The sequence below is a fragment of the Paramormyrops kingsleyae genome, chromosome 22 (assembly GCF_048594095.1).
Source record: "Paramormyrops kingsleyae isolate MSU_618 chromosome 22, PKINGS_0.4, whole genome shotgun sequence".
NCBI classification, from domain to species: Eukaryota; Metazoa; Chordata; class Actinopteri; order Osteoglossiformes; family Mormyridae; genus Paramormyrops; species Paramormyrops kingsleyae.
In genome coordinates this window covers 13,913,835-13,933,199 of record NC_132818.1, presented here as the reverse complement: position 1 = coordinate 13,933,199, position 19,365 = coordinate 13,913,835, and the positions used below count along the sequence as shown (strand labels likewise).

At 50.3% G+C, this 19,365-nt stretch overlaps 2 protein-coding genes across 7 annotated transcripts in view; one reads left to right on the top strand and one right to left on the bottom strand.

Moving 5' to 3' along the window:
• The window catches only part of LOC111849144 (trinucleotide repeat-containing gene 6A protein-like), a 41,360-nt gene extending 24,639 nt beyond the window's left edge, over nt 1–16,721 (top strand). For 4 of the 5 annotated variants that reach the window (XM_023821780.2, XM_023821778.2, XM_023821776.2 and 1 more), the window contains 20 exons: nt 2,500–2,794; nt 2,985–3,032; nt 3,481–6,096; nt 7,119–7,307; nt 7,412–7,575; nt 7,696–7,773; nt 7,859–7,910; nt 8,033–8,154; nt 8,382–8,492; nt 8,688–8,849; nt 9,263–9,349; nt 9,660–10,077; nt 10,599–10,730; nt 10,870–11,031; nt 11,114–11,254; nt 11,488–11,595; nt 11,687–11,902; nt 11,989–12,056; nt 12,131–12,270; nt 12,441–16,721. In XM_023821780.2, coding sequence (XP_023677548.2) covers nt 2,987–3,032; nt 3,481–6,096; nt 7,119–7,307; nt 7,412–7,575; nt 7,696–7,773; nt 7,859–7,910; nt 8,033–8,154; nt 8,382–8,492; nt 8,688–8,849; nt 9,263–9,349; nt 9,660–10,077; nt 10,599–10,730; nt 10,870–11,031; nt 11,114–11,254; nt 11,488–11,595; nt 11,687–11,902; nt 11,989–12,056; nt 12,131–12,270; nt 12,441–12,798 — 5,370 coding nt within the window. In that variant the 5' untranslated portion in view covers nt 2,500–2,794; nt 2,985–2,986 and the 3' untranslated portion in view covers nt 12,799–16,721. Of the gene's footprint in view, nt 1–1,795; nt 1,869–2,499; nt 2,795–2,984; nt 3,033–3,480; nt 6,097–7,118; nt 7,308–7,411; nt 7,576–7,695; nt 7,774–7,858; nt 7,911–8,032; nt 8,155–8,381; nt 8,493–8,687; nt 8,850–9,262; nt 9,350–9,659; nt 10,078–10,598; nt 10,731–10,869; nt 11,032–11,113; nt 11,255–11,487; nt 11,596–11,686; nt 11,903–11,988; nt 12,057–12,130; nt 12,271–12,440 lie in introns of all 5 variants that reach the window. The other variant, XM_023821777.2, reaches the window with a different exon arrangement.
• Nucleotides 16,722–17,182: 461 nt separating this feature from the next.
• On the bottom strand, nt 17,183–18,731 carry ndufab1b (NADH:ubiquinone oxidoreductase subunit AB1b). 2 transcript variants are annotated; one of them, XM_023822030.2, is made up of 5 exons: nt 18,524–18,731; nt 18,040–18,162; nt 17,855–17,942; nt 17,530–17,617; nt 17,183–17,378 (listed from the first exon to the last, which is right to left on the bottom strand). In XM_023822030.2, the coding sequence occupies exons 1-5, from the start codon at nt 18,713–18,715 to the stop codon at nt 17,375–17,377; spliced, it is 495 nt and encodes a 164-aa protein (XP_023677798.1). In that variant the 5' UTR covers nt 18,716–18,731; the 3' UTR covers nt 17,183–17,374. The 2 variants fall into 2 exon arrangements, with proteins under 2 accessions (XP_023677798.1, XP_023677800.1); XM_023822032.2 differs by having other exon boundaries at nt 17,183–17,617; nt 18,524–18,730.
• Nucleotides 18,732–19,365: the final 634 nt, after the last annotated feature.

Sequence of the window (19,365 nt, the reverse complement as noted above, 5' to 3'; positions counted from 1 at the left end):
GGATTTGAAGGATCTCACTGAAGATTTTTTTATCTGCCCGTGGATGGGGTCTAGCGAGGATGGTGTGTTATTCTCTACTGTGTTAAAATGCTAGTGTCATTCTTCGCAGTTCCTCTATTGCAGAGACGCAAGGCCTGAATTAAGGGTCAGGATATGTGGTGCGTGTGCTGTGCTTGAGAATAAATCTCAGTGTCAGTCACTGCTTGATCCTTCACTCGTTTCAGTGACAGCTGGTTTGGCGTTTGTCTTCATGCCCCGTGTTGTATCTTGTGTGCGCTCAGGCTTCAGCCTCTTCCACTGTTAGCAGACGTTTGTCTCGGGGTGCTCTGCTCTGGTGTGTTGACCGGAGAGCCCATGAAAAACACAGGGTGTCTGATTCCATGGTAGCTTCCATCTTAACAGTGAGTTGTTCGGCGTACACAAAGCTGCATCTTTGCATCTCTTCACCGAGAGTGAAGGTGGGTGCTCACGCTTACAGCTGGTACCGGGCTGCTATATGGGGAGGCAGGATCCTGACTAAATCCGTCTTGATTGACTTGAATGTTACGGTCACATTATTTTTTATAAAAGCAGTTGACTTTCAAAATGTGCCACTCCCTCCCGTGGCTGGTTGCTTGTTGAGCATGATGTCCAGTGCAATCTGCTGTTCTTGATATACAGAAGACTAACTGGCCATAGTTGTACTTATTTGCTGCTGGTCTCCGCATACAACCAGATAAGCCAGCGTGACAGTCTGCTGCCATGAGCCGAGACTACAGATTTACTAAATGAAGGAATTAAGCAGCCGCTGCCATAGGTGGCCGTTTCAGTTCCGCTCCCTAAACCATCCACGCCGCAAGCTGGAAAGCATCCTGAGCTCGAACGGGGAGCGCTTTCTCAGGAAACTGTCAGAGCAGCGTCTGATCTCGGCACAGAGGCCCGAGTGTGTTTACCGCATCGTGCGGCTGCTGCTTGGCGACGGTGGCTGCCTGGGGCTGTGCAGTGCCGAGGGGAGTCGGTTGTTGATGAGGGTTCTGTGTGCAAAATGCGCAACACAGATCGCTGGCAACATGGCATGGCTACCTCCCAGCCTGAGATTTACTGGAACAGCAAAGCTCATTCGGTCATTTATTTTTAAGGGTCCCTGAAGGGTTTTCGTTTCGGGCCATGCCGTGGGGCGGGGAAGCCCCCCCTGGGACTTTGGGAAGGAACGTCACCCCGAGTTGTCCACTGATGTTTTTGGGTGGCTTTCTGCTGAGCTGATGCTTGAACGACGATGTCACTTCATGTGCGTGCTTGTGCATTCCTGTGTATGTCTGTTTGCACCTGACCTCGTCTGTCTTGGTCTTGCTGGTCATTCAGGGTTTTCACCATTAATTGCAGACGTGCATGAACAAGTCAGTCGAGGAGTGCTCTGTGTCCTTTTGCATGAAATGACGATGAGGTCACCCTGCTGCAGCTGTAGTCGTGAGCCCCGCCTCAAGGAGTTTAAACATTCTGAGGTTGCTGCTCGCCCCCCCATAGTAATTGTTAAGTAGCAGTTTTTGAGCTGTGCAGTAGCATGATGGCAATGCTTCCTGTCACTTGTCATCTTGTCATCCTGCAGTCAGCAGGCCTGTCATGCTCAAACAGGAAGTGGCTAATGGCACCCCCCCCCTCCCCATTCGTTGTTCCTAGCCCCCGCGAAAGTCCTGCACTCAGACTGCCCTCAGCAACAAGACAGTTTGTCTGTCTAGCTCCAGTACCGTTTTTTTTCCCCTCTGCTTTTTCCTCCTTTTTGTGTCACTTGAATCCCCCCCCCCCCCCCCCCCCCCAGACACTGCAGGAGCTGGCAGGGGTTTGCTTGCTCGGAAAGACAACGCCGTCTCTCTCCATTTTGTGTGTCTGAGGTGATGTGGCTATGGAGAATGCCCTCGTTGCATGGCCCTCAGCATAAAATCAAAGGGGGCGCTATTCACCTCTTGCTTCCCCCACCCCGGCCCCCCTTTTTGCAGCTGTTTCTTCTTGCATGTCACTATGGGGCTGGCAGTCTTCACCGGCACTATGAAGAGAAGCTGTGGTGCATGCTGGGAAGGTGGGAAGTGGGGCTGATTAACTAGTCTTGAGCTCATTGGCTGGGCCTCCGATGTTTGTATTTAATGTGCCCAGAGGCTCTCACACAAACGAGTGTCACGTTTTGTTTTTTGGCTTCGGCACCGGGCTGCTTTTCCTGTGTCCGGCTCGGCCCGAGGTGGCATGCGACGCGTGAAATGGGCCGTGATGCATCCTGCCAACTCACTCTTGCACAAATGGCGACTTTACTCTCCTCGTAGCTGTGAGCTGCTGCCATGATCCATGCGAAGTCTTATGCTTTATTACTTTGACCCATTCTGTGTGTTTCCTGGGGCGGTTTAGGTTAAGCTCTTTGCTCACTGGTGTGCCAGCAAACCTGCTCCTGGGGCCTGACCTGGTGCTGTCGGCCCTGCAGATGCTCCTATTATTGTTCATCTCATGATTTTTTATTTATTTATTTATTTGCAGTGCCATCTAACGGGTCCATTGCGACTGTCACCCAGTTCTCCTGCCTGCACAGCGGCTCCCTCCTTGCGACTAGCGCCGCCAGCGATGCCAAGCGTGCCCCGCCCGGCTTTCCGCCGTGTCTCTGTCATCGCCGCCGCCGTGAACGGGGACAGCTGCTGAACACGGATAGCCTGTCCTGCCAGACTCGCCGGTGCCCTGGCAACCCGGGCACGGCTCTCTTCTGGTCAGTTGGGGGGCGTACCTCCGGCCACCGAGGTCCCTGACCCCACCCTCTCAAAGAACCTCCTGGACACAGGTATCAGTTTGCCCTGAGCCCTGCTATTCCCTAAATCAGGGAAGATGGTTTTTACGAAATGCTGAATCTTCATTTGGCTTTATTGTGATGTCATTGCTCATCCTGCTTGTATAGAATTTGAATGGTTTCTCAGGTCCGTGACGGCCTTCTTGACTTTTGTACTTCTCATTCTTTTTTGCCTTCTTCCTAGGCATGGCACCTATCCGAGACTCAGTGAGCCACTCCCCAAACCAGACAGGTGAACTATTATTTTCTGTTTGCCTGTGTACCAGGGCCCCCCTCCCTCGCTTAGCTTTTCTTGAAATATCAGCATCTCTATAAGTACAGGTTTTTTTTTTTCCCTCTTGAAGTTCAGATGGTGGCCAGGTGTTGGCTAGTTGCTTAGGTAGCCTCCTGTCAGCCAGAGGCATCTTGCCGTATCTGGCAGTGCCTGCTGTTCCCTTCTAAAATTTAAGGCTGGCATGAGCACTGGAAGAACTTGACAAAAATAAGACCACAGGAGTGATATGTAATAGGTTTTAGCAGTTGTTCTTTCCTCGAGCAGATTTACTTTTGGTACAGGAGAGGTGAAAAGTGACAATGAAACCCACTGATGTCCCTACATCGTCTATGCTTGTGCTGTTGTGTCTGACTTTTGCCCGCTTTGCCTTAACCTTGATGATTGCCCCCTGCCTCTCTTCCCCCAGATGTGACTCACAGCAGCCTGGGCACCCAGTATGAGAATCACCTGTGGAACTCTGGCTCCCCAGGAAGCGATTCTGACGTCCCCTGGGGCGGTGGCGTCATCGTAGGCGGGTGTGACAGAGAGGTCTGGCCCTCGATCCACAGCGGCAACACAGATCTAGCCTCGGAGTGTGTTGATGGCGACTCCGCCTCCAGCTCGGGCTCAGAGAAGAATCTCCGGGCGACTGTTGCCAAGGGCAATGGCAGCGATGGAAAACAGGCCCACGGGCCCGGCTCTCATTTCACAGTGGCAAATGGCAGCGACTATGCTGGCAATGGAGGCCTGGGGGGAACTTGGGGTGTGACACACAGCCCTGCCGTGGGTGTGTGCGAGGGCCCTGTGGAGGCCTTAGCCAGCGAAGGCGCTCTGAACGCAAACGCCTCCTGGTCAATCTCGCAGAGTGCTGGGCTGATGGGTGCCACACAAGCAGACCCCTCAGTCTGGAGGGGGGTGCTCCAGGAAGACTGCTCTGAGCCTGCAGCCACTGGTGCCACTGGTGGGCAAACTCAAAACCTTAACACTGAAAAAAACGGACCAAACAACACTACTAACGGCGTGACCTCCAGTTTACCAAACTCTACTGGTTCGTTGGAAATGGACGAACCCTCCACGTGGCACACGGGTGCCGGGGTCGACTCCGCCCAATTCCGGACCACCTCCATTGTCCCCGGAAACAGCAAGGGAGGAAACGGCGGATCTCATGCTGTAGTGTGGGCAGCGCAGACAGGCACTACCTACTCGAGTGACAAATCTTCTGTCCTGGAAGACCCAGCTGCGTCTGACACTGTGAATGCGAGCCTGGCTCACCCCGCAGCTCACGGTGCTGCCTCCTTTGGTAATTGTGACGACGACAGCGATTCCAGGGCTCAGAATGGAGCGTGGGACTCTGGCCCCAGGGCCTCACAGACCATGACCTGGAGCACTGGTGGCAGCGTTGGGCCTGCAACAGCCCCTCGTCCCTGGGAGAGTACATCCTCCTCTTCCTCATCTTCGTCTTCCTCGTCCAACGCTGGAGCCAGGGTCTCGAACGGGGAATGGACATCCATGCCCGGTGGTAGACAGCGGCACCACACCGACAGTGCAGACAAGAAGGGAACAGGCGGCTGGAAGTCCCTTGAGGATGACGCCCTCGGTGCCGTGGGGCAGCAGGGTCACGGCACCTGGTCCCGACCAGCAGGGGGCAGCGAAGGCAGTGCTGACAGTAGCACTGGCAGCCATGGGGACCGAGAAAAGGATGCTCATCATGGCAACGGTCGCAAAAAAACAAACCACACTTCAGGGTTGGTGCAGAATATGATGTCACAGGCTGACATTGATCCCCGGGTCCTGTCTAACAATGGCTGGGGTCAAACACCAGTCCAGCAGAACACCACCTGGGATACGGGCATCACCTCTAACAAAAAGCCAGATGCTGGCACGGGGAGCTGGGGGGCTGCCCCCACCCCTAGCAGCAGCAGCTCGACAGCCACAACTAGATGGGAGGATCTGAAATCTGCCTCGGGATGGGGGGGTGCCAAAGGTCTGAGTGGACAGGACAGTTGGGAAGATGGTTCAGCCAGAAATGGCCAGTCATCAGGCTTGAGCAAGGAGGACAAGTCTTGGTGTGGTACTCAGAAGATGAAGCAAGGCTGGTCATCTGGACCCGAGGGGTGGGGTGGGGAGAGCTCTCAGATGAATCACTGGGTGGAGCCCCAGAAATCAGGATCTGGCAGCTGGGACAGCGACAGTGACCGTTCAGGCTCTGGATGGAGTGAGTCGGGCCATCGCAGCAATCGATCAGGCAGTGCCCACTTCAAGAACGATGGTCCAACAGGCTGGGGAGAGCCTTCCAAGCAAGGCGAGCAGAATCGGGGCTGGGGTGAACCCACCAAGCAAAACAACCAGAACCAGGGCTGGGGTGAACCCACCAAGCAGAACAACCAGAACCAGAGCTGGGGTGAACCCACCAAGCAGTGTGAGCAGAACCGGGGATGGGATGAACCCGCTAAACAGAACAACCAGTGCTGGGGGGAGCCCAGCAAGCAGGGCGACCCAAACCGAGGTTGGGGTGAGCCACCCAAACAGAACGACCAGAACCAGGGCTGGAGTGAGCCCCCCAAGCAGACTGACCAGGGCTGGGCTGAGTCAGGAAGCGCTGGCACAATTCGACGTAAAGGTATTGAGAACAGTAAGAGAAACCAGTCCACCTCTGGCTGGGGAGGTGATTCCACCTCACATGGCTCTCCAGACTGGAACAAGATGCAGGAACCTGCGTCCAGCCCATCTGGGGCTCCTGGCAACAACAAACCCTCTGGGTGGCTTGGTGGGCCGATTCCAGCACCATCTAAGGGGGAAGGGCCAACAGGCTGGGAGGAGCCTTCCCCTGAGTCCATCCGTCGGAAGATGGCGATCGACGACGGCACTTCGGCCTGGGGTGACCCCAGCAAGTACAATTCCAGCAGCGTCAACTTGTGGAGTTCCGGTGGCGGAGGTGACACAGGGGGTGACACAGGGACTCCCACAGGGACTCCCACAACTCCACAGCAGGCCCCGGCGCCTCCCAGCTCCTTCTCTGCGAAAGACAAGACCTTCAGTTCAGGTGAGGCTCCCTCCAGAGGCTTGTGCTCAGTGGCCCTTGTCATTTAATCTTAGGCAGCTCTAATAAGGATGACCTCATTCCTCTGGAATGCTAATGCTCTGTTCAGCTGTGTCCATTCAAGGCCTCATGTGCGTTCCCCTTGTGGGAAGCACATCGTTCAGAGTTTAGCCAACAAAGGTTTGCAACCACTGTTAGTTGCAGGTGTAACCAATAACTGACTAGATTCCGAAAATATTGTTCCGGTGGCAAAATAGTACCAGCGCACAGCCACGAAGGCTGTGTTTTTAAGAGAGGTGCACCGTGAAGGGAAGGTAGGAATAAAGGCTAAAGTTTCCTCCCAGCTGACATTGCAGTCATATGCCTGCAACTCGAGCTGCAGGATACCCATGAACGGGGTTATTTTTAAAGCAGGAATTTGGAGCATGTATTGGACGGTGAAAGTGGAAAGTGGTCCTCTGTAGTGCTGAGGTGGGCAGAAGTATCAAGCATAAGCACATTTGTGCAATCAGGTTCATTTGTTGCACTTACAACTTTGAGTAGTTTAGCCTAACGTTGGTGTAGCAGTGCTGAAAGGTCGTCTTCTGCATAGCCTGTGTGCCTCTGAACCTGTAAAACGTTCTGCATGTGAATATGTGCAACATCCCAAGATGGTGGAGGATCTAATGTTACGCAATGGTGGTAGTTCATGAAGAGAGTGGTAGTGAGGCAGCCTTTAGTACTTGCGCATAGACCTTTCCTCTGCCTTTTATCTTGCTCTTCTGTTTACTTCATTTCTTTGTCATCTGTGGTAACCGTGATCTTATCTTTGTCGTAAGTTTCATGTCCTGAAAAGAGCCACTGAGAAGTTACTTTAAGCGACACTTCAGAATTATTTCCCCTTTGCAGCTCCCCCAAGTCTCTGACTTGCAGAAGGTTGAGAACATAGCTGTGTTTCAGTAGGAGTGTTGACTAGGACGTCATCTGTACATGAGTTTGTTGTAGCAAGTGTACGTCGTACCTACCGGAAATACTGTTGTCTGCAGGGTGGGGAGAGCCGTACGAAAGGACACCGAAATGTGAATCATCTTGGGCCGAGCCTCCCACTGGTCCCCCAGTCTCAGTAGACAATGGCACAGCAGCCTGGGGCAAGCCAGCGGACACTGGGTCGAGTTGGGAGGAGTCCGCTGGAGGTCCTAGCAGCAGCTGGGGGCAGCAGTCACAGCACAAATCTGGTGAGTGGGGTGGGGCGGATACTGGGGGCTCCTCAATGTAGGAAAACAACTTGCGTTGCCCATGAACCATAAATGAAATTGAATCTCTGTCCTGGTTATCGTAGTGCCCAAACCTATGCAAGACTGCTGGGTTGCTGAGCAGGGGCCTGCGACGAGTCACCCGGCCTGGGAGGACAAGGGCCACGTGGAGATCGGGATGTGGAACAACGCCTCCCAGGAGACTAACCAGTCTGGGAACTGGTCTTATATGAAGAAGGCCCCTCCAAAGGTATGGTGGTAGTCCCATCGATGTTGAGTAACCCTTAGGTTCGAAGCGTCTCCATCGGCCGGAAGGTAGCCCCGGTTCTGTTACGTAAAAGCCTAACGGAAGCTCTCTACAACCCCACAGTTTAACAAGGTGGCCAGCAAGACAGACGACACTTGGATGAACCAGATGGCAAAGCAGTTTGGCAGCATTAATTTCCCTGTAAGTATCTGCAGGTGAAGCATCTATGAGATGAGCGGGGGTTAGGTGATTGCTAAAGAAGCAAACTCATTCTGTCTGTTTACAGAGAGACAGTCCTGAAGAAGCCCTCCCTAGCAATAAGATGGAAGTACCTGGAGGTAAGTTGTCTTTTTGGGTTTGGGTGTAATCCTCAAGTGTGCTGGGGAGGTGGTGTGTAACAGCTTTGGAGATGAGTGACCTGCGGGGTGCTTTGGAGATGAGTGACCTTTGGGTGTTTCAGGGACAATGATGGACAAGCGAGCAGATGCTACGGAGTACAGCGGCATGATGGGAAGAGGAGCTGGCTCACGACATCAAGTGAACAAGGAGCCCTCAACAGACCGCGGACCTTACTTTGACAAGGTCAGCCTGGGGTCTCACGACGGATACACCCAGCAACTTAACGTATAGCCGCTAAGCCTTTTGTGTAGTGTCTCTCATGCTTTTCCCCCCAACCCAGTCTTGTTACATGACACTGACCTAGCGACATAACCTGACATACTTATTTCTAACACTGAGTTAATTGGTCAAATTAACATTTCCTGTGTTAAACTTACTGGCTCACACCAACTGTATCTCTCCGCCTCCAGAATGTCGGGCCTGCGTTCGGGGGAGGTCATGTGATGGCACACGGCCGGAGCTCCCAGCAGCCCCCAGCACAACCCCGTGCTCAGGTGCCTTCCACGCTGCTCTCCTCTCAGGTGACCCAGCCCCCCTCCAGCTAACCTGAGTTCTGCTTGTTCTCTTTGGTCCAGCGAGTGGCCCTCTGATAGAAGCACCAGGCCAGAAAGAAGTTTAAAAAAACTGAAATTTTCTCTCTGGCGACAATTCAAGATGCTTTCAGGAGAGTAGTTTTAGTTTTGCTTTCTTGGCTAACTTGCCTCTTGTCTTGGCAGGTCCCTCCATCACTGCTGAAATACCCCCCTAGCAACGGTGGTTTAGGCCTCTTCGGACCCCAGCAGTTGGCCATGCTCAGTCAGCTCAACCAGCTCAACCAGTTGAATCAATTGAACCAACTGAACCAGCTCAACCAACTGAACCAGCTCTCCCAGTTGCAGGTACTGCTGCTGTTGTTTTTTTTCTTTTTTCGCCCACTTAGGCTGGATTGTATTGGTAAAACCACCTTTAAATCAAGCGCAGAAGGCTTGGGTGTCAGAGCATGGCATGTCCGACCGCTGCAGTTCTGCAGCTGATGGCTTTGACCACAGCTTTGGTCTCCCCTCTTTGGCACACTGCTGCCCCCTTCTGGCCAGCTACTTATTTGGCCATATGTAAATGTTTTTAATGATTGATGAATGAAAGGCAAAAGGATTTCTTCATGGATGTCTTTGACCTTTTTTAAGGGAGCTAAGCTATTGTTATAGTTTTTCATTCTGTTCACCAGAAAGTAGGACAGGGCATTGTAGTTGTCAGTGAGGGTGTTCTTTTGGTCCTGAGTCCATGTGCTGAGTCTGGATCTGTTGCTCTTCAGCGCCTCCTCCTGCAGCAGCAGCAGCAGCAGCAGCAGCAGCAGAAGAGAAACGTGCTAATGGGGAATCGGCAACAGCAAGATCCACAGGTAGGATCTTTTGATACAGAAGCAAGGTTGAACTTGCTTAAAATCAATATTGCGTGAAAAACCTGAGATCAAGTCATTTATTTGTGTAACACGTTTTAAAATTCAGGAACTGACCAAAGTGCTTTCAAGGCTAGAGGGAATTAACAAATACTCTAATACTACATGCGTAGTACAACGTATACATGAAATAACATGAGAATGTGCTTACAGGAAATAATTAAAATTAATGGTAATATAATAAGCAGATTGTGTAGAGGAAGGGTAGCCATACAGAATTTTCTGAAGTAAATTAAACCCCCCCCCAACGCAGGGTCGACCTCTGGGTCCCTGTTCCCAGCTTCCCCCACGACACCTGGACCCTCCCCAGCACAAACAGCAGCACAGCTCCTCTCAAGCTTCAGCTTTTCTGAACCAGCCAACTCTGAAGACCTACCTGGAGAGCCTGGTTCCCCAGGCTGTGGCCCCCGACCCCCCGAGGGAGCAGAGCACGCTGGGTGCCTTCGCCTCCAGCTTCTCCCTGAACAGCTTCCCTGCCCATGGGGGCCTGAGGCAGGCAGAAGCGCTGCTGCAACAAGCAGTGAGGCCCCCGCAGGCCACAGCCAGCCCGGATATACACGGGCTTCTGAGTCCCACCCTGAGTAACGGCCTCGCCGGGCCGGACTCACCCCTCCAGACACGATCCAGAAGGACCGGCGGCGGCCTAGACGGCAGCTCTGTGTCAGTGAAAGGTGAGTCCGCCTCCAGCCCTGAGCTTCGCCAACCGGGAGTGGAAATCTAACCCCGACCTTCCTTGGCCCAGCAGCCTTGTAGCTTTTTGTTCTATTAAATCAGGGGTGGGAGGACTTATGCAGAAAGGGCCATTGTATATGTGCGATTTTGCTGTAACTCTCAAATTAGATTACTGATTAGAGGACTGATTGGCTGAAGAGTCCTCACACCTGGGTTTGAACAGCTGACCTAAAGGTTATCCCAAAAATCCTGCATACACACCGTCGTTTTGGTGGTAAGGTTGGCCACCCCTGTCATAAATAGATATACGTTTTCATTGGAGCCATCTAGGTTAAGCAGTTGGCTTATGAGTCCACATCTGTATCCCCTGTGTCACATGCTGCCCTCATTTTCATACAGAATGGGGGAGATGCCCTCAGCGTTTTCGTCGCGCTAGCAGCTGCCTGCTGACAAGACATCTTACTTTGGTGTTGGATTTTTAGACGTTTCCCTGCTTGAATATGTACCTCCCCTCCTCCAGGCCTGAACTCAAACTTGAATATAAACACTCTGGATCTGGGTTTCAAAGAACCGCAGCAGAGTCGCCTGAAGAAATGGACAGCGTTGGACGCCTCCGTGAACGCACCGCTCGATCAAAACCCCAGCAAATCTGGTGAGTTTTTCCCTGCCCCTCCCTTCCTGCCCTCCACCTCCTCCACCCATGCTGTCTTTCTGTAATTCCTGAATATGCCGGAGATCTGACCTCCATTCCAGTGCCGCCTGAATGAACCTGGTGTCTGTCGCGCACACAGGTGCTCTCTCCTCTGGGCTGAGGGGCGAGGACCCCCCCTTTATCCCATATGACATCAGAAACGGCAGTAGCTCCCCCGTCAGCCCGCCTGGATCCGTGGGGGACGGCTGGCCCTCCCGTGCCAAATCCCCTCATGGTGCCAGCCATGCCAACTGGCCGCCAGGTGGGCACCATTCTCTTCTGCTTTTGTCTTGCATCACGTTGAAAGTCAACTGAAAGACCCTCCCCACTCCCCCCCCCCACAGAGTTCCGCCCTGGTGAGCCCTGGAAAGGTTATCCAAACATCGACCCCGAAAACGACCCCCACATCACTCCTGGCAGTGTGATTAATAACCTCTCCATCTATACTGTTCGGGACGTGGATCACCTCAGGGACAGGAGCAGTGGTATGCTTGCTTCCTTCTCATTGCCAGTAGCTGTGACATCCTCACTGATTCATAAGTCGTGTAGTTTGGTCCTGCTACTTAAAGGTCGTCCTACTTGATGCCAGATGAGTGAATGACTATCAGCGTCTGGCTTTCAGAGCCTCTGGTTTCACAGGCATGTTCGTTTTTTGTGAGAACCCATACTGCACTGCCGCATCCCGAAGGCGTCTGTGAACGTTTTCATCTTTTCCCAGGGCCAACCTCATCTCTGAACACCGCGCTGCCTTCAACTAGTGCCTGGTCATCCATTCGTGCCTCCACTTTCAGCGGTTCCCTCAACAGCACAGCACAAAGCACTTCAGGTCAACAGAGGGCGCCGTCCGACTACCGTGTAGCAGGACGCGACCACCGCCCTGTGCCGTAACCGTGCCCTCTGTCTCTCCGTGACTGCAGCCAGAACGAGTGACTCCAAATGCGCATGGTCACCCGGTTCCGGCTCTAGCTCCAGCTCCTCCCTGGCCCACGAGCTGTGGAAGGTCCCCCTGCTCACCAGGACTGCGCCTTCCCGCCCTCCGCCCGGCCTAACCGGCCAGAAGCAGCCCTCATCCTGGGATGGCAGCTCGCTCCGCCTCGGCGGCTGGGCCAGCTCCGACTCCAGGTTCACCCCCGGTGAGTGGGGCTGTGGATCCAGGGCCGTCGGATCACCGTTCCCCGGTTGCTTGTTTGCTTAGTCCACCCCTGTTTTTGGTCCTCAGGTTCAAGCTGGAGTGAGAGCAGCTCAGCGCGGACAAACTGGCTTATTCTGAAAAATCTCACGCCTCAGGTCAGTCTCCGCCGTCCCGGGTGGCGGCGTGATGTCACGTAGCAGTGCGTCTGACCCATGCTTCCTTGTGGCAGATCGATGGCTCCACGTTGCGGACCCTGTGCATGCAGCACGGCCCCCTGATAACATTCCACCTGAACTTGCCCCACGGTAACGCCGTCGTCTGCTACAGCTCCAAGGAGGAGGCGGCCAAGGCACAAATCTCGCTGCACATGTAAGTTCGTCCCGTCTCCGCTGCCGGCTAAGCTAACCGACCGCGCCACTATTCAGGCGTCCCAAAACAAACTTCATGAGCCCAATGGCCTCCTGCCGTTTGTAAAGTTGCCTTCTCAGGTTCTTGTACCTATTGACCTTTGACCCACATGACCTCTGCCTTGCCCACAGGTGCGTTTTAGGGAACACTACCATTCTTGCTGAGTTTGCTAGTGAAGAGGAGGTCAGCCGTTTCTTTGCACAAGGCCAGTCCATGGCTGCCTCACCCGGCTGGCAGGCCCTGGGTGCCCCTCCCACGCCCCGAGCCGGCCCCATGGACGGTGCCCACGCCTTCCCCGGCCGCTCTGATGCCGGCCACTGGAGCACCACTGGGGACCTCCAGGGCTCCTCCCTCTGGGGGGCTCCGACCTATTCCGCTAGCCTGTGGGGGAACTCCGGGGAAGGTGAGAGCCGGGGGGTGGCTAGCCCCTCCCCCCTCAGCTCCTTCCTCCCCGTTGACCACCTGGCAGGGGGTGGGGACACTATGTGACATAGAACTGTGACCTCGGCGTTAACAACTATTAACCATAACAATAACAACGATGCTAAGATAATAGCGTTACAAATGCGACCAATGGCACTAGTTCAACCCTAACCCATCCCCCTCCCAGCTACAAGATGGTGGGGTCCCCCTGTGGAGAGAGAAAAAGTTACGCTTTTCTACACATCTTTTCCACTTTGTTTTAGCCCAAAACATATCAGTTTCAATACTTGAATCATGCAGGCCAATATTATAATGTGAAAGAATACATTTCCACTTCCAGGTAGTGCTCTTCATGTGTGGAAAAAGGCTTCAGACGAGTTCAGTTAATGTTTGTTTGTTCTTTCGTGTTAATTTGAATTCCATTTTTTTTTTTTTGCGTGTTGCGTTTTTTTGCTGATGATGGAGAACGAGCTTTTAACTTTGCACTGAATGTGGGTTTTCTGTATAATCTGCAATATTGAGGGGGCCGTCCGCTCCTGCATAGTCGTTTACTCAAGGATGTTCTTTAAAAAAAAAAAAAAAGTGTACGCTGTACTATGCCTTGACGTACGCCCTACCTTTATTGTGGTATTGTGGAGTTTCACGATCAAAATGCTGACATAGGATTACCTGCTATCGAGGAGTAAGTATTGCACCAGTTTTGTGTTTGAACTAAAGAATTTAGCTCTGCAACGTGAACTGTAGCCACATGACTGGGGGTGGGGGGGATGGCACTATTGGGGCAGGCTTTTCATATTGATTTGGGGGGCCCTTCTTGGGCCCTCTTGTTTACAGACTCCTATGAGAGGGAAAGTGTTTGCTCTTCCTTCGTTTTAAAGTTTAAAAAAAATCAAATAATGCAAAAACTTAAAAAAAAACAACAAAATCTATAAAGTAAAAAAAAAAAAAAAAAGTGAGGATGAAGACAAAGCCTTCTATCTCTGGGAATACTAATCAGTGTTCGGCCATTTGTGTGTGTGTGTCTGTGTGTGTGGGGGGGGGAGATTTCCCCACCTTCCTTACCTTCCTCCTCTTGTGTTAATCTATTCCTCTCGTCTGCTAAATTTATGAGCATGGATCTCAGGAAATGCACAGATTCCCTGCGGAAACTCCTTGTAGGATAATCCAACTTTTAGCACTGACATGATGTATAGCCCTGTAGAGTGTGTGTGCGCGCGTGCATATATACGCGCGTGTGTGTTTGAGTTTTTTTTTTTTTCCGCCAAATAATTGCTTTAAGCCGGATCTGTCCCATATACTGCTCTCCGACATGCTGTCTTTTTACTGTCTGGCGATGGCTCGGCGAGATCAGCTGCCGCCCCACTTCTCGCCCTTTGTGACTGTCGGACACGGTCCGACAACTATGCATCCTGTAGCCAAGTAGCCGGCGTACAGAATCGCGCTTGTCATGGCACCTCAATGCGCCGTGTGCAGTTCTCACTGTCCTTGCGACAAAGGTGTTCTCCAAAAGTTTTTTTTTTTTTCTATTTTTTACATTTTGGGTAACACAGAAGTCTATCGCATTTCATTGCCTTGATTCGAATTGTCAAGTGGCTTTTAACTGTTTACAGATAGAATGATTGTAACGTCTGCAGGTCGGTCCTTACCCATATTGACGCCGCCTCGTGTTTTTCGGCTGCTCCGGTACCTTGTCGGTAAGGCTACTTCGAGATACCTGGCCTGTAGCTGAGAGACGGCAGTAGGCTAACAGTGGTGAATGTAATCTATCGCTCGTAGTATGACTAGACGCATTTTAAATAGTGTACATAGAAGACTCAACAGACGATACTTGCAATATTGGTTTAGTTACTGTGATGCACACATTCAGGTGCTTCACAAAGGAGGAATATGTATTAAGCTGAACCATGGACCTTAAATGTCAGTGCCCCAGTTTTTTCTTTTAATTGCTACATTATTTAAAAACATTCTCATTTTGGTTTTAAGTTGTTACGACCGGCTAGCCGTTTTACAGAACCTTGAGTATTACCCAGACTTTGTAGTTGCATGCCAGTATTGAAACATTAAATGAATCATAATTAATTCTGGGTTCTGCATTACTCTGTCCTGAAGTGGATCGTACTAACCAGGGTGGAAGGGGTGAGACGGACAAAGCCTTGGATTTGCACTTGGTGTTTATGTGGAACGAGCCACATCGTACTGTATTTGTGTGCTCCTGAATAGACGGGCACAGTCGCGGGGAGGTGGCCAGCCTTCCCAGGCTCTGCCGTCTGTCCTTAGTCTGTCCTCCCGGGTCTCTCGCGTAACGTGTTGAGCATTCAGGCCTCATCTGCTTTTACCACTTCGACTCGTGCTCTTCTGTGGGTTGTTTCTTGTTTTGTGTTTGTCCTTGTTCATGACTCCCATTACTACTAAGAAGCAAATGCCCATTTACTCTCTTTAACGAATATGGGGATAACCCCCCCCTCCCCCCCCCCCCCCAATCTTGTAGAGTGTCTTGTGCCCAGGGGAGCTCTGTGTGTGTGTGGATATACCTATTCTTTAAGCTTTAGAGTGTGTGTGTGTGTGTGTGTGTGTGTCCACGGGTCACACCTCGCTCTGATCCTGAGTTGGCTCGGCATCACAGACCCCTGGACTGTCTCCCTTCTCCCAGATTGCTGCTTGTCCATAACGTGCTGGAGTTTGAGGAAAAGCCAGTGGCTCCTGCCTACTTCTTGCCTTCTGGCTTTCTGTAAACTTCATGTTCAGCCCATGTTTACCTATCTAGAGCTTTTGTGTTTTTCTTTCTTTTTTTAAATTGTATAACAGAACCCACAGAGGATATGTGAGAACTTGTTGTCATGCCAAATTGTGGGGTGGGGGGGTCGATTTATACTACTACTCATAAAAGCTGGACAATGTTTGCTCAGTGTCAGCTGAAGATGGCCGTTCGGAGGTAAAACACATGCAATCGCTAACCAATCCTCCGTGCCCCGGAGCCAGGTGGACGGGGTGTATCTGACTTTCAGCTTTTTGTAATCGGAGAATGTCATTGTTTTTGTTTTTTTTATATATATAATATATATATATATATTTGTGAGAAGTACACCCTTGTCTTTTTCAACAGTCCCTAATCTTTTACAATGTGCTAAGCAATCGACTTTACATACTGTGATCATTGCTGTCTTATTCTGAACCCCAAAAAAAGCTTTAGCAAAACCAGCATAAAGAAATACACAAATGTTGCTTTGTAGAGTCAGCCTCCGTAACGAGGGACGTTCTAAGTCTATGCAGTGTGAAGTTAAAGGCCTCTCTGCCCAGTCTGTTTGCTCTATGTGCTCAGACCTTCAGTACAAACTGGAGCTATGAGTCAGGCATCATTGAATATTGTGCCATTATTGATCTGCGTGTGGTGAAAATATTGGCCAGTTGTAGCATAAGGAGCATTTTTAATTTATCTATCCCCCCCTCCCCCCCCCAAGTCAAGCGGGTTGTGGAAATCCAAATTTTTATATATAAAGATGCAGTATATCAAATTACGTTTGCTTACTCACTGGTCTTATGCACACTGCTTTAATAGACTGTTTAATAAATGTATAGAACCAATGTATTTTACAGACTTAATTTAACAGGAAGTACCTTTTACGCTGGTGTGTCTTCCTGGGGTGGGGTGGTATCTGAGAATTTTATCCTGGGGGAACTGCACTTTTTGAAGGACAATCCTTATTTGTAAAGGCATAAATTGACTAAAGAGTGTCTCATGCAAGGTAGAAACTCAGCTGTGTGATGAATGTTTCCACTTATACTGTCTTACCCCCCCCCCCCCCCGGCCCTTTTTGTTGCTTGTTTCGTTTTTAGTGCCCTTTAATGAACATGTAAGACAATTTAGCTTAGATGTCCAGTCTTTGACTATGCTATTAGACTGAACTGTTTGTAGAGGTCAATGCTGATCTGTGTCCAAATATCAAGCTGTAGAAATTTGGTGCAAACCCACAATAAAACCAATAAGGGAACATTTTCCCTTTCGTTTGTTCTTTCTTGCCAAAGTTAAGTGATCGTGACACAAATTCCAGCACAGCTCACTCTGGTAAAGGTATGTTAGGGACTACAGCTCTAATAGCCCATGGCCTTTTCCATGCAAGCAGCACTGGCACAGAAAATGGTAAATTAAGATTGTATAGATGCCTAAAACTGCAGTTTCCCTGCCTCATGTCCACACTGTACATTAATTACTGGTTGTGTTTGAATGCACCATTTGTGACTGCTGCAAAAATTGAGTAATCTAGCGCAGATTGTTCTGGTTCATGTACAGTAACTGGATTTCACAATTCTATACTCTACTGGCAAAAAGAGTGCTGATACACAATACAGCCACTAGCCTTTGATCTTACCTACTTTATTGAAAAATCCTCTAGTGTAGAGCTGATTACTTCCCATCAGGAGAGGGAAGGCAGTAAAAACCAGGGAAAAAAAGCATATCGAACCAGTTTAATTCTCCAACCAAACAATACCTTGGACATTTCTTACAATTAAATACAGTGTGTACAAGAGATGAGGCATTTCACACTAGCCATCAGCACAAAGGAAGAGACAGGGCATCGTTTAAATGCAAGGAGAAACAAAATCCTTGTCTTCATGAAATCTTGGGACATATGAGGGGCTGGGTTTACCTGTGGGAAGGTGGGGCAAGATCATTAAAAAAAAAATCTGCGACAGCCAACTCTACATATTTCTGGGTTAGTTTATTCATCTTTGGATTCCCATGCTTCCTGGGACACCCAGTGCTGGACAGGTCAAGATGGCCCTTCGAGCTACGCTTACTCGTAAACATCCTTCTTGTTGGCTATGTACTGTACGATCTCTTCCGGAGTCATCAGCTTTTCTGCTTCTGCATCGGGGATCTCAAACCCTGCACATCACACACACAAAGGACAAATGTCGGTGTTAAGTCACAGCACTGTGCTCTATTGGTTCACTGGCAAACTCCTTGCATAAAGGAAGAAAGGATGCCTGAGCCAGTTTGCTCTAACAAAACTACCCACTGCAGTCAGTCCTGAAGACTATCTTAAACACACTTAACTAAAAGACAAGAAACAAACGCAGGCATCATCCAACCGAAAAAAAGATGTGATAACGTCATGCTCACCAAACTCATCTTCCATGGCCATGATGATTTCCACCTGGTCCAAGCTGTCCAAGCCCAGGTCTTTCATGAAGTGAGAAGACACCTGAAGCTGAGCACATGCCGCACCCGTGGCTGAGATGAGCATTTCACACTGCAAATCCAACATCTCCAGGAATAACTAGTACAATGAAGACCGGGTCCCTTACTTTCTCTGGACTGATCTTGTCGTAGAGCTTCAGCACGTACATAACTCGGTCCTTAATGTTTTCGAGGGTGAGGGGCGGCAGGTCCCCGTACTGTCGGCATTGTTGCACCAGAGACCCCGAGATCTGCAAAGAAGTGAGCGTGCAAGCAAACTTACAACATGCGACGCTACCGACATGAGCCTGGATGCAAGACCCTCGCTTTTTCAAAGGCAATTTGGAAGACTAAAGAGCTACTACACTGCTGTTAATATAAACACATTTTCCCGTACGATTATCTTTGACGCCCAATTAAAGGAGCACCATGCAAGTACTTTGCACGCCAGCTAAGCTCCATGCCTGAGGTACCTGATTTTATTCGCCAGTACAAGAGCAGAGGTCACACTGCAAACCATTTTTTTTTTTGGAAAGACACAGGTAGGTCACCGAACGAACTGCACTGCTAGGCCACAGCCACGGCGGATTTTCGCTGTCATTCCGGACTTACCCACGCCTGGTCGCTTCGCCGTTCGGGCCGACTGCAGGAGAGAGCGGACAGCGGCCTCCGCGCCAACCGGAGCGCAGCAGCGGCATCCTGCGGACACCGCGCCACCAAGGGTCGGCTAAGGGCGAGGACGCGAGCACATCGGAATAGGACACGGGACGCCATAACTGTGACACCAGCGGGCAATCCCAGCATGCACCGCAAAGACGTACTTGAACACGGGGGCGGAGTCCAGGTAATTTGGAGTGCGCATGTCTTGAATGACGTCACCCAGTTATTTTCCGCATGGATAGGGTTGCCGGTAGATGCCTTGAGGAAAAGGTACAACCCCTTGCAAAAATTATGCAGTCACCGCACTTAGAAGATGTTCACCCAGCTTTTTCACTTTGTAGCAAATAAATCACAGATATAACAGAAAACGATTTTTGTGTAATTGTTTAACTTTCTACCTTCATGAACGGCACCTTAAACAAATTGAATTATTTTAATTAATGGAACAATTTTGTCCAGATCAAGTAGAGGAAAAAAATGATGTAATCATTCAATGTGGAATCATAAACTAAAAAATTAACAATCAGTACGTTGTTGCTCCTCATCAGGCCTACATAGCAGCGTGAATTCTTTGAGACATTAAATAAGTAATTCTATTTAGTTTGTTAGAGATACATTTCACGTAGCCAGAATGTTAAGCTACTGTATCAAACAAAAAGTGTTTCATGTTATATCTGTAATTATTTTATTTGTTACGAAGTAAAAAAAGCATCCTCTAAGTGTAATGATTCCATCATTTTTGCCAGGGGTTGTATATATTTGAAAAAAAACTTACGGTAAGCTTTATTTTCACA